Source organism: Oncorhynchus tshawytscha, linkage group LG04 (assembly GCF_018296145.1).
Source record: "Oncorhynchus tshawytscha isolate Ot180627B linkage group LG04, Otsh_v2.0, whole genome shotgun sequence".
Taxonomy (NCBI): Eukaryota; Metazoa; Chordata; class Actinopteri; order Salmoniformes; family Salmonidae; genus Oncorhynchus; species Oncorhynchus tshawytscha.
The window spans coordinates 3,707,237-3,719,970 of record NC_056432.1 but is presented as its reverse complement, the minus strand read 5'-3'; the positions used below and the strand labels follow the sequence as shown (position 1 = coordinate 3,719,970).

General features: G+C 42.5%; 1 protein-coding gene across 2 annotated transcripts in view; it reads right to left on the bottom strand.

Moving 5' to 3' along the window:
- LOC112241921 (follistatin-A) overlaps window positions 1-12,393 on the bottom strand; it is a 47,438-nt gene extending 35,045 nt beyond the window's left edge. For both annotated transcript variants that reach the window (XM_042320231.1, XM_042320232.1), the window contains exons 1-4: window positions 12,181-12,393; window positions 10,429-10,620; window positions 9,993-10,211; window positions 9,286-9,510 (exon numbers count right to left, since the gene is read on the bottom strand). In XM_042320231.1, coding sequence (XP_042176165.1) covers window positions 9,286-9,510; window positions 9,993-10,211; window positions 10,429-10,620; window positions 12,181-12,274 — 730 coding nt within the window. In that variant the 5' untranslated portion in view covers window positions 12,275-12,393. The remainder of the gene's footprint in view (window positions 1-9,285; window positions 9,511-9,992; window positions 10,212-10,428; window positions 10,621-12,180) is intronic.
- Window positions 12,394-12,734: the final 341 nt, after the last annotated feature.

The window sequence follows — 12,734 nt, the reverse complement described above, 5'->3', positions numbered from 1 at the left end:
AAAAGTAGTGGAATGTTGGCAGAGTGGACACAAAAAGTAGTGGAATGTTGGCAGAGTGGACACAAAAAGTAGTGGAATGTTGGCAGAGTGGACACAAAAAGTAGTGGAATGTTGGCAGAGTGGACACAAAAAGTAGTGGAATGTTGGCAGAGTGGACACAAAAAGTAGTGGAATGTTGGCAGAGTGGACACAAAAAGTAGTGGAATGTTGGCAGAGTGGACACAAAAAGTAGTGGAATGTTGGCAGAGTGGACACAAAAAGTAGTGGAATGTTGGCAGAGTGGACACAAAAAGTAGTGGAATGTTGGCAGAGTGGACACAAAAAGTAGTGGAATGTTGGCAGAGTGGACACAAAAAGTAGTGGAATGTTGGCAGAGTGGACACAAAAAGTAGTGGAATGTTGGCAGAGTGGACACAAAAAGTAGTGGAATGTTGGCAGAGTGGACACAAAAAGTAGTGGAATGTTGGCAGAGTGGACACAAAAAGTAGTGGAATGTTGGCAGAGTGGACACAAAAAGTAGTGGAATGTTGGCAGAGTGGACACAAAAAGTAGTGGAATGTTGGCAGAGTGGACACAAAAAGTAGTGGAATGTTGGCAGAGTGGACACAAAAAGTAGTGGAATGTTGGCAGAGTGGACACAAAAAGTAGTGGAATGTTGGCAGAGTGGACACAAAAAGTAGTGGAATGTTGGCAGAGTGGACACAAAAAGTAGTGGAATGTTGGCAGAGTGGAATAGTGGAATGTTGGCAGAGTGGACACAAAAAGTAGTGGAATGTTGGCAGAGTGGACACAAAAAGTAGTGGAATGTTGGCAGAGTGGACACAAAAAGTAGTGGAATGTTGGCAGAGTGGACACAAAAAGTAGTGGAATGTTGGCAGAGTGGACACAAAAAGTAGTGGAATGTTGGCAGTGGAAGTGGACAGAGTGGACAAAAAGTAGTGGAATGTTGGCAGAGTGGACACAAAAAGTAGTGGAATGTTGGCAGAGTGGACACAAAAAGTAGTGGAATGTTGGCAGAGTGGACAGAAAAAGTAGTGGAATGTTGGCAGAGTGGACACAAAAAAGTAGTGGAATGTTGGCAGAGTGGACACAAAAAGTAGTGGAATGTTGGCAGAGTGGACACAAAAAGTAGTGGAATGTTGGCAGAGTGGACACAAAAAGTAGTGGAATGTTGGCAGAGTGGACACGAAAAGTAGTGGAATGTTGGCAGAGTGGACACAAAAAGTAGTGGAATGTTGACAGAGTGGACACAAAAAGTAGTGGAATGTTGGCAGAGTGGACACCAAAAAAGTAGTGGAATGTTTGCAGAGTGGACAGAAAAAGTAGTGGAATGTTGGCAGAGTGGACACAAAAAGTAGTGGAATGATGGCAGAGTGGACACAAAAAGTACTGGAATGTTGGCAAAGTGGACAAAAAGTAGTGGAATGTTGGCAGAGTGGACACAAAAAGTAGTGGAATGTTGGCAGAGTGGACACAAAAAGTAGTGGAATGTTGGCAGAGTGGACACAAAAAGTAGTGGAATGTTGGCAGAGTGGACACAAAAAGTAGTGGAATGTTGGCAGAGTGGACACAAAAGTAGTGGAATGTTGGCAGAGTGGACACAAAAAGTAGTGGAATGTTGACAGAGTGGACACAAAAAGTAGTGGAATGTTGGCAGAGTGGACAGTGGACACAAAAAGTAGTGGAATGTTGGCAGAGTGGACACAAAAAGTAGTGGAATGTTGGCAGAGTGGACACAAAAAGTAGTGGAATGTTGGCAGAGTGGACACAAAAAGTAGTGGAATGTTGGCAGAGTGGACACAAAAAGTAGTGGAATGTTGGCAGAGTGGACACAAAAAGTAGTGGAATGTTGGCAGAGTGGACACAAAAAGTAGTGGAATGTTGGCAGAGTGGACACAAAAAGTAGTGGAATGTTGGCAGAGTGGACACAAAAAGTAGTGGAATGTTGGCAGAGTGGACACAAAAAGTAGTGGAATGTTGGCAGAGTGGACACAAAAAGTAGTGGAATGTTGGCAGAGTGGACACAAAAAGTAGTGGAATGTTGGCAGAGTGGACACAAAAAGTAGTGGAATGTTGGCAGAGTGGACACAAAAAGTAGTGGAATGTTGGCAGAGTGGACACAAAAAGTAGTGGAATGTTGGCAGAGTGGACACAAAAAGTAGTGGAATGTTGGCAGAGTGGACACAAAAGTAGTGGAATGTTGGCAGAGTGGACACAAAAAGTAGTGGAATGTTGGCAGAGTGGACACAAAAAGTAGTGGAATGTTGGCAGAGTGGACACAAAAAGTAGTGGAATGTTGGCAGAGTGGACACAAAAAGTAGTGGAATGTTGGCAGAGTGGACACAAAAAGTAGTGGAATGTTGGCAGAGTGGACACAAAAAGTAGTGGAATGTTGACAGAGTGGACACAAAAAGTAGTGGAATGTTGGCAGAGTGGACACAAAAAGTAGTGGAATGTTGGCAGAGTGGACACAAAAAGTAGTGGAATGTTGGCAGAGTGGACACAAAAAGTAGTGGAATGTTGGCAGAGTGGACACAAAAAGTAGTGGAATGTTGGCAGAGTGGACACAAAAAGTAGTGGAATGTTGGCAGAGTGGACACAAAAAGTAGTGGAATGTTGGCACACAAAAAGTAGTGGAATGTTGACAGAGTGGACACAAAAAGTAGTGGAATGTTGGCAGAGTGGACACAAAAAGTAGTGGAATGTTGGCAGAGTGGACACAAAAAGTAGTGGAATGTTGGCAGAGTGGACACAAAAAGTAGTGGAATGTTGGCAGAGTGGACACAAAAAGTAGTGGAATGGAATGTTGGCAGAGTGGACACAAAAAGTAGTGGAATGTTGGCAGAGTGGACACAAAAAGTAGTGGAATGTTGGCAGTGGACACACAAAAAGTAGTGGAATGTTGGCAGAGTGGACACAAAAAGTAGTGGAATGTTGGCAGAGTGGACACAAAAAGTACTGGAATGTTGGCAGAGTGGACACAAAAAGTAGTGGAATGTTGGCAGAGTGGACACAAAAAGTAGTGGAATGTTGGCAGAGTGGACACAAAAAGTAGTGGTATGTTGGCAGAGTGGACACAAAAAGTAGTGAAATGTTGGCAGAGTGGACACAAAAAGTAGTGGAATGTTGGCAGAGTGGACACAAAAAGTAGTGCAATGTTGGCAGGGTGGACACAAAAAGTACTGGAATGTTGGCAGAGTGGACACAAAAAGTACTGGAATGTTGGCAGAGTGGACACAAAAAGTACTGGAATGTTGAAAGAGTGGACACAAAAAGTAGTGGAATGTTGGTAGAGTGGACAGAAAAAGTAGTGGAATGTTGGCAGAGTGGACACAAAAAGTAGTGGAATGTTGTTAGAGTGGACACATGTAGTAATGGAATGTTGGCAGAGTGGACACAAAAAGTAGTGGAATGTTGGAAGAGTGGACACAAAAAGTAGTGGAATGTTGGCAGAGTGGACACAAAAAGTACTGGAATGTTGACAGAGTGGACACAAAAAGTAGTGGAATATTGACAGAATGGACACAAAAAGTAGTGTAATGTTGACAGAATGGACACAAAAAGTAGTGGAATATTGGCAGAGTGGACACAAAAAGTAGTGGAATGTTGGCAGAGTGGACACAAAAAGTAGTGGAATGTTGGCAGAGTGGACACAAAAAGTAGTGGAATGTTGACAGAATGGACACAAAAAGTAGTGGAATGTTGGCAGAGTGGACACAAAAAGTAGTGGAATGTTGGCATAGTGGACACAAAAAGTAGTGGAATGTTGGTAGAGTGGACACCAAAAAAGTAGTGGAATGTTGGCAGAGTGGACACAAAAAGTAGTGGAATGTTGGCAGAGTGGACACAAAAAGTACTGGAATGTTGGCAGAGTGGACAAAAAAAGTAGTGGAATGAATGTTGGCAGAGTGGACACAAAAAGTAGTGGAATGTTGACAGAGTGGACAGAAAAAGTAGTGGAATGTTGGCAGAGTGGACATAAAAAGTAGTGGAATGTTGGCAGAGTGGACACAAAAAGTAGTGGAATGTTGGCAGAGTGGACACAAAAAGTAGTGGAATGTTGGCAGAGTGGACAGAAAAAGAAGTGGAATGTTGGCAGAGTGGACACGAAAAGTTGTGGAATGTTGGCAGAGTGGACACAAAAAAGTAGTGGAATGTTGGCAGAGTGGACACAAAAAGTACTGGTATGTTGGCAGAGTGGACACAAAAAGTAGTGAAATGTTGGCAGAGTGGACACAAAAAGTAGTGGAATGTTGGCAGAGTGGACACAAAAAGTAGTGGAATGTTGGCAGGGTGGACACAAAAAGTACTGGAATGTTGGCAGAGTGGACAGAAAAAGTAGTGGAATGTTGGTAGAGTGGACACTAAAAGTAGTGGAATGTTGTTAGAGTGGACACATGTAGTAATGGAATGTTGGCAGAGTGGACACAAAAAGTAGTGGAATGTTGGAAGAGTGGACACAAAAAGTAGTGGAATGTTGGCAGAGTGGACACAAAAAGTACTGGAATGTTGGCAGAGTGGACACAAAAAGTACTGGAATGTTGACAGAGTGGACACAAAAAGTAGTGGAATGTTGACAGAATGGACACAAAAAGTAGTGGAATATTGGCAGAGTGGACACAAAAAGTAGTGGAATGTTGGCAGAGTGGACACAAAAAGTAGTGGAATGTTGGCAGAGTGGACACAAAAAGTAGTGGAATGTTGACAGAATGGACACAAAAAGTAGTGGAATATTGGCAGAGTGGACACAAAAAGTAGTGGAATGTTGGCAGAGTGGACACAAAAAGTAGTGGAATGTTGGCAGAGTGGACACAAAAAGTAGTGGAATGTTGGCAGAGTGGACACAAAAAGTAGTGGAATGTTGGCAGAGTGGACACAAAAAGTAGTGGAATGTTGGCAGAGTGGACACAAAAAGTACTGGAATGAATGTTGGCAGAGTGGACACAAAAAGTAGTGGAATGTTGGCAGAGTGGACACAAAAAGTACTGGAATGTTGGCAGTGGACACAAAAAGTAGTGGAATGTTGGGAGAGTGGACACAAAAAGTAGTGGAATGTTGGCAGAGTGGACACGAAAAGTACTGGAATGTTGGCAGAGTGGACAGAAAAAGAAGTGGAATGTTGGCAGAGTGGACACGAAAAGTTGTGGAATGTTGGCAGAGTGGACACAAAAAGTAGTGGAATGTTGGCAGAGTGGACACAAAAAGTACTGGTATGTTGGCAGAGTGGACACAAAAAGTAGTGGAATGTTGGTAGAGTGGACAGAAAAAGTAGTGGAATGTTGGTAGAGTGGACACTAAAAGTAGTGGAATGTTGGCAGGGTGGACACAAAAAGTACTGGAATGTTGGCAGAGTGGACACAAAAAGTAGTGGAATGTTGAAAGAGTGGACACAAAAAGTAGTGGAATGTTGGTAGAGTGGACAGAAAAAGTAGTGGAATGTTGGTAGAGTGGACACTAAAAGTAGTGGAATGTTGGCAGAGTGGACACATGTAGTAATGGAATGTTGGCAGAGTGGACACAAAAAGTAGTGGAATGTTGGAAGAGTGGACACAAAAAGTAGTGGAATGTTGGCAGAGTGGACACAAAAGTAGTGGAATTTTGGCAGAGTGGACACAAAAAGTAGTGGAATGTTGGCAGAGTGGACACAAAAAGTAGTGGAATGTTGACAGAGTGGACACAAAAAAGTAGTGGAATGTTGGCAGAGTGGACACAAACAGTTGTGGAATGTTGGCAGAGTGGACACAAAAACTAGTGGAATGTTGGCAGAGTGGACACAAAAAGGAGTGGAATGTTGGCAGAGTGGACAGAAAAAGTACTGGAATGTTGGCAGAGTGGACAGAAAAAGTACTGGAATGTTGGCAGAGTGGACACAAAAAGTAGTGGAATGTTGGCAGAGTGGACACAAAAAGTAGTGGAATGTTGGCAGGGTGGACACAAAAAGTACTGGAATGTTGGCAGAGTGGACACAAAAAGTAGTGGAATGTTGGTAGAGTGGACAGAAAAAGTAGTGGAATGTTGGTAGAGTGGACACTAAAAGTAGTGGAATGTTGTTAGAGTGGACACATGTAGTAATGGAATGTTGGCAGAGTGGACACAAAAAGTAGTGGAATGTTGGAAGAGTGGACACAAAAAGTAGTGGAATGTTGGCAGAGTGGACACAAAAGTACTGGAATGTTGGCAGAGTGGACACAAAAAGTACTGGAATGTTGACAGAGTGGACACAAAAAGTAGTGGAATATTGACAGAATGGACACAAAAAGTAGTGGAATATTGGCAGAGTGGACACAAAAAGTAGTGGAATGTTGGCAGAGTGGACACAAAAAGTAGTGGAATGTTGGCAGAGTGGACACAAAAAGTAGTGTAATGTTGACAGAATGGACACAAAAAGTAGTGGAATATTGGCAGAGTGGACACAAAAAGTAGTGGAATGTTGGCAGAGTGGACACAAAAAGTAGTGGAATGTTGGCAGAGTGGACACAAAAAGTAGTGGAATGTTGGCAGAGTGGACACAAAAAGTAGTGGAATGTTGGCAGAGTGGACACAAAAAGTACTGGAATGTTGGCAGAGTGGACACAAAAAGTACTGGAATGAATGTTGGCAGAGTGGACAGAAAAAGTAGTGGAATGTTGGCAGAGTGGACACAAAAAGTAGTGGAATGTTGGCAGAGTGGACACAAAAAGTAGTGGAATGTTGGCAGAGTGGACACAAAAAGTAGTGGAATGTTGGCAGAGTGGACACAAAAAGTAGTGCAATGTTGGCAGAGTGGACACAAAAAGTAGTGGAATGTTGGCAGAGTGGACACAAAAAGTAGTGCAATGTTGGCAGGGTGGACACAAAAAGTACTGGAATGTTGGCAGAGTGGACACAAAAAGTACTGGAATGTTGAAAGAGTGGACACAAAAAGTAGTGGAATGTTGGTAGAGTGGACAGAAAAAGTAGTGGAATGTTGGTAGAGTGGACACTAAAAGTAGTGGAATGTTGTTAGAGTGGACACATGTAGTAATGGAATGTTGGCAGAGTGGACACAAAAAGTAGTGGAATGTTGGCAGAGTCGACACAAAAAGTAGTGGAATGTTGGCAGAGTGGACACAAAAAGTAGTGGAATGTTGGCAGAGTGGACACAAAAAGTTGTGGAATGTTGGCAGAGTGGACACAAAAAGTAGTGGAATGTTGGCAGAGTGGACACAAAAAGCAGTGGAATGTTGGAAGAGTGGACACAAAAAGTAGTGGAATGTTGGCAGAGTGGACACGTAGTAATGGAATGTTGGCAGAGTGGACACAAAAAGTAGTGGAATGTTGGCAGAGTGGACACAAAAAGTAGTGGAATGTTGGTAGAGTGGACACTAAAAGTAGTGGAATGTTGGCAGAGTGGACACATGTAGTAATGGAATGTTGGCAGAGTGGACACAAAAAGTAGTGGAATGTTGGCAGAGTGGACACAAAAAGTAGTGGAATGTTGGCAGAGTGGACACAAAAAGTAGTGGAATGTTGGCAGAGTGGACACAAAAAGTACTGGAATGTTGGCAGAGTGGACACAAAAAGTAGTGGAATGTTGACAGAGTGGACACAAAAAGTAGTGGAATGTTGGCAGGGTGGACACATGAAGTGGAATGTTGGCAGAGTGGACACAAAAAGTAGTGGAATGTTGGCAGAGTGGACACATGAAGTAATGGAATGTTGGCAGAGTGGACACTAAAAGTAGTGGAATGTTGGCAGAGTGGACACAAAAAGTAGTGCAATGTTGGCAGAGTGGACACAAAAGTAGTGGAATGTTGACAGAGTGGACACAAAAAGTAGTGCAATGTTGGCAGAGTGGACAGAAAAAGTAGTGGAATGTTGGTAGAGAGAAGCAGCCTATGAGGTACAGCCTACATTCAGACAATATTGTTTAAGATCACTGTATTTGTCCAATTATACACATGGTATAAAGTACATTTGACAGAAAGACCCCTAACCCCCTACCTCTAGATCTCTGTGGAAAACACTTCAAACACAGAGCAATCAGAACAACCAATAATTAGGTAAAATATCAGGATTGGGCTGCCTCTGTAAAGTTAGTGTTTAGAGGTTTGGACAGGTTTAAGCCATATGGTTAAGTGTCTAGGGGGCAGTGGCTATAGGGTAGTGTCTACGGGGTAGTGTCTAGGGGGTAGAATCTAGGGTACAGAGTCTAGGGGATTGTGTCTAAAGGGAATTGTCTATAGGTTAGTGTCCAGGGGTTAGTGTCTAGGGGTTAGTGTCTAGGGCAGGGGTGGGAAACTCCTTAGCAAACACACCTGATTAATCAAATTGCATTCTAAACTGAAAATCATGATTAGGTGATTGGAGTCAGATGTGTTAGCTGGGGCAAAAGTGTGACACCAATCAGACCCTTGAGGACTGGAATTGCCCACCCCTGGTCCAGGGGGTAGTGTCTAGGGGTAGGGGCTAGGGGGTTGTTTTTGGACAGACCCACTATGCTGTCTCCTGTAAGTAAGCATTTCACTGTAAGGTCTACACCTGTTGTATTCGGCGCACACAACAAATACACTTTGATTTGATGTTTAGGCCTACTGACCGATGTTCCCAGTAGACAATACTGACTGATGTTCCCAGTAGACAATACTGACTGATGTTCCCAGTAGACAATACTGACTGATGTTCCCAGTAGACAATACTGACTGATGTTCCTAGGAGACAATACTGACTGTCTTTCCAAGGAGACAATACTGACTGATGTTCCTAGGAGACAATACTGACCGATGTTCCTAGGAGACAATACTGACTGATATTCCAAGGAGACAATACTGACTGATGTTCCTAGGAGACAATACTGACTGATGTTCCTAGGAGACAATACTGACTGATGTTCCAAGGAGACAATACTGACCGATGTTCCAAGGAGACAATACTGACCGATATTCCAAGGAGACAATACTGACCGATGTTCCAAGGAGACAATACTGACCGATGTTCCTAGGAGACAATACTGACTGATGTTCCTAGGAGACAATACTGACTGATGTTCCAAGGAGACAATACTGACCGATGTTCCAAGGAGACAATACTGACCGATATTCCAAGGAGACAATACTGACCGATATTCCAAGGAGACAATACTGACCGATGTTCCAAGGAGACAATACTGACCGATGTTCCTAGGAGACAATACTGACCGATGTTCCTAGGAGACAATACTGACTGATGTTCCAAGGAGACAATACTGACCGATGTTCCTAGGAGACAATACTGACTGATGTTCTCAGAAGACATTACTGACTGATGTTCCTAGGAGACAATACTTACTGATGCATTTCCCCTGATATGCTACTCCTATGGATCTGCCCAGGAGACATGTCGCCCTCCTCAGATGGCATGCACTGGCATAGATGATCCCGTCATTGCCACACAGGAACTGATCCGGTGACCTCTGTTCAGGGCAGATCCGATTACACATCACACAATATGCGTTATTTGTCTGGTCCACGACGCACGTGGAGCTCCCTGGGCATAAAACGTCACGGCAGGTCTCTGTCAGAACAAGAAGTTGTAAAATGAATGCAATGCTTAATATCTGCAGAGTTAGAAACTAACCATATCTATACTCAGATGTCTAGTAGACACCTGCTGTGAATCAACTAGGGTAGCCTAGTGGTTAGAGCGTTGGACTAGTAAATCGTAAAGGTTGCAATACCCCGAGCTGATAAAGTGTAAATCTGACGTTCTGCCCCCTGAACAAGACAGAACAACTCACCCCCTGAACAACTCAATATTCCTAGGCCGTCATTGAAAATAAGAATTTGTTCTTAACTGACCTGCCTAGTTAAATAAAGGTAAAACACTATTCATACACAGCAATGGAGCGTGTTTTACGTACTTATGTGCGGATCCAATTTTGGAATGCGCCGTGTTTGCTTGCCCTTTATCCAACACCAGAATGAATCCAATTGATTGTTCTATATGAATATTACTGGTGTGTTCTGTTTTACGCATCGGACTGCTGGTTTACTTACTCTTGCATTTGCCCTGGTACTGCACTTCCAGGTCCAGATGGACTTTACATTTGGACTTGAGCAACGCGCACTCGTCTTTGTATGTCTTTCCATCCGATCCGCAGACAGGTCCTTTCCAAGTGACATTGGAGCAGTCTGGCGCGCAGACGCAGCGCGGCTTGCTTCTCCTGTTAATCTTGCATCTCTTTCCGGGTCCACAGTCCACGTTGTCGCACGTTTCTGGAGTGGAATAAATGTCGATGTTCTTCAATTATATTAAATAAATGGAGAACAGCTATTGCTAAGATGCAATTAGGTTTATTAACGAGAAAATGTGTCTAATTTAGTTTCACTTACATTTAAACGAAGTTAAACATTATTTCATCGGACATGCTTTCACTCTAAAACGACGATGTGAAATATTATTATTAGCCATATCATATAAATACCCCTGTACCTTTGCAGGGTATGCAGTTGGGGGCTCCGCCGTTAAAGATCATCCACCGGAACAAGGTGTTGTTGGGTACGTCCTCCTCGGTCCATGACGTCCCCAGCCTCCCGCTTCTACAGCACTCCTCTCGGCTCATCCCCGGTACGTAGAGCACCTGACACCTCCCGTTCTTCCCCTGCTGTAACCAGCAGTTACCAGCTGGAAACAAACACAAATTAGCGCAGTCTTTTTAAAGTCTGAAGCCCATGCGGTTTACTGACTAACCTGATCCAGACGCAACACGTCAGTCACACTCTCGCTCTCTCAGTTGTTTTCCCTCCAATATCATGCAACAGTTTTAACACTTTCTTATTCAGTCACCAATACATGTTCAACACTGACAGCTGGCCAGTAGGATACAGCATTGAAGAAAATACTGACCTTTAACTGAGATGGGTAGCCTGGTAGCCTAGTGGTTAGAGCGTTAGACTAGTAACCGGAAGGTTGCAAGTTCAAACCCCCGAGCTGAAAAGGTGCACATCTGTCGTTCTGCCCCTGAACAGGCAGTTAACCCACTGTTCCTAGGCCGTCATTGAAAATAAGAATGTGTTCTTAACTGACTTGCCTGGTTAAATAAAGGTTAACTTGAAATGTTATATTGATTTTTATATATAGTGTTGAGTTCTCCATGTTCACAGAGCAAACAGTTGAACAATTTTGTTCTATTTTGTTCTATCACATAATGTCACAAGTTATAACAGTCATCGAATGTCTTCCTCTTGGCCTCGTCCAGAACATAACTGTATTCTTGAAATTCTTGATTTATCAACGCTCGAACAGTAAAAAAAAAAACATGATCTTTACGAAAACGGTAGTTGTATACACTTTTGTTCCAAATATCTATGAGCATCCCTGGTCTCACAGCACCCGTGATACACGTCGATCACATCAGTATTTATAAAGAATAGCTACCATAACAAGACTTGGCCAAAATACACATAAAGACACTAATAGGTGACACGTGATTTAGAACTTCTTTTTTAAGGATGCACTTAAATCGCAGGCTACGTTGTTGATATTTATGTCGATGGCAGAAAAGGGACCGTTTCTGTTGTATGAGGTCAACTATATGTATCGTTATCAGCACCAACTGTATTTGATTCTTATCAATGTAACAAATGCTAAAAAAAAATGTTTTATAAATCTCCATTTGGCAAACATATCGTAAATGCTGTCCTTGCAGATAGACAAGTAAACGTTTAGCAATATGTTTAGATACATTACATTCTTATACGTTACGATAATATGCGGTCACAAATTTCAAACCACTAAATCTCTGACTTGCACTCCAACTCGATCTCAGTTTGAGGTAAATGTTATTATACAAGGCGCACCGCTATGACACTCAGTTATACTGTTACATTTTCAAAGTATTTTATAAATGACTACAATGTTCGTTTCACGGAATATTATATTATATTGAGACCTTCCACACCAACACATTTTTGTCATGAAATTAATCAACAAACAAAAAACAAAAAAAATAATAATTCCACGTGGCTCGATTGTATGTGTTACAAAACTATAACAATTATTTCACTTGTAAACCTTTTTGGCACCTGTTTGGTTGGTAGTCGTTTTCTACACGCTCTGTCTAATAGTAGGCAACTTCAAACCAAATGGAAAGAATGTTGAAATGTCCCTTTGAAAAGTCTTGAACTCTGCCAACGTTTCAATTTACACCAGGACGCAGACAAAACAGGAAAATAAATAACATACCTTGTACTTTTTGATCTTCCATGAAATGACAGAGCCATATCAATAATAGACTCATCCCTGGCTGGAGACGGAGTTTCTGTAGCATCCTGAGCATGGTGCTGGAGACGAAGTGAAGTGAACAAGGTATCGGGATATTGACACTAGCAGCTAAGCGAACAGAGTAAATCTGTTTAAAAGGTGTCAGTGAGTGCTGAATGAATGTCAGTCTGAGAATGCAGCGTCTCTTTTTAAATCTATAAGGGGTCTCGGGTCGTCTATCTGTGGTAGGCGGTCTTCTGGTCCGTAGGGGAGGGGGTGAGGGGAAAGGGAGAGGGGAGGGGGGGGATTTTTACATTACACGTAAACCGTCTTTCAATGCTAAATCAGGTGATTAGTCTAAACTTTTTCTGATCACAGCAGTTCGGTAAAAGTACACTTTATAGCAGATTAATAGTACACTTGCTTAATTGCTGTGGTACAAATTGAAAAATGAATAGCAGAGGATCAATTGGACGTGGATACATTGAGGTGGCAAATAAATTCATTTAAAAAAAACGAAATATCAAAATCTTAAA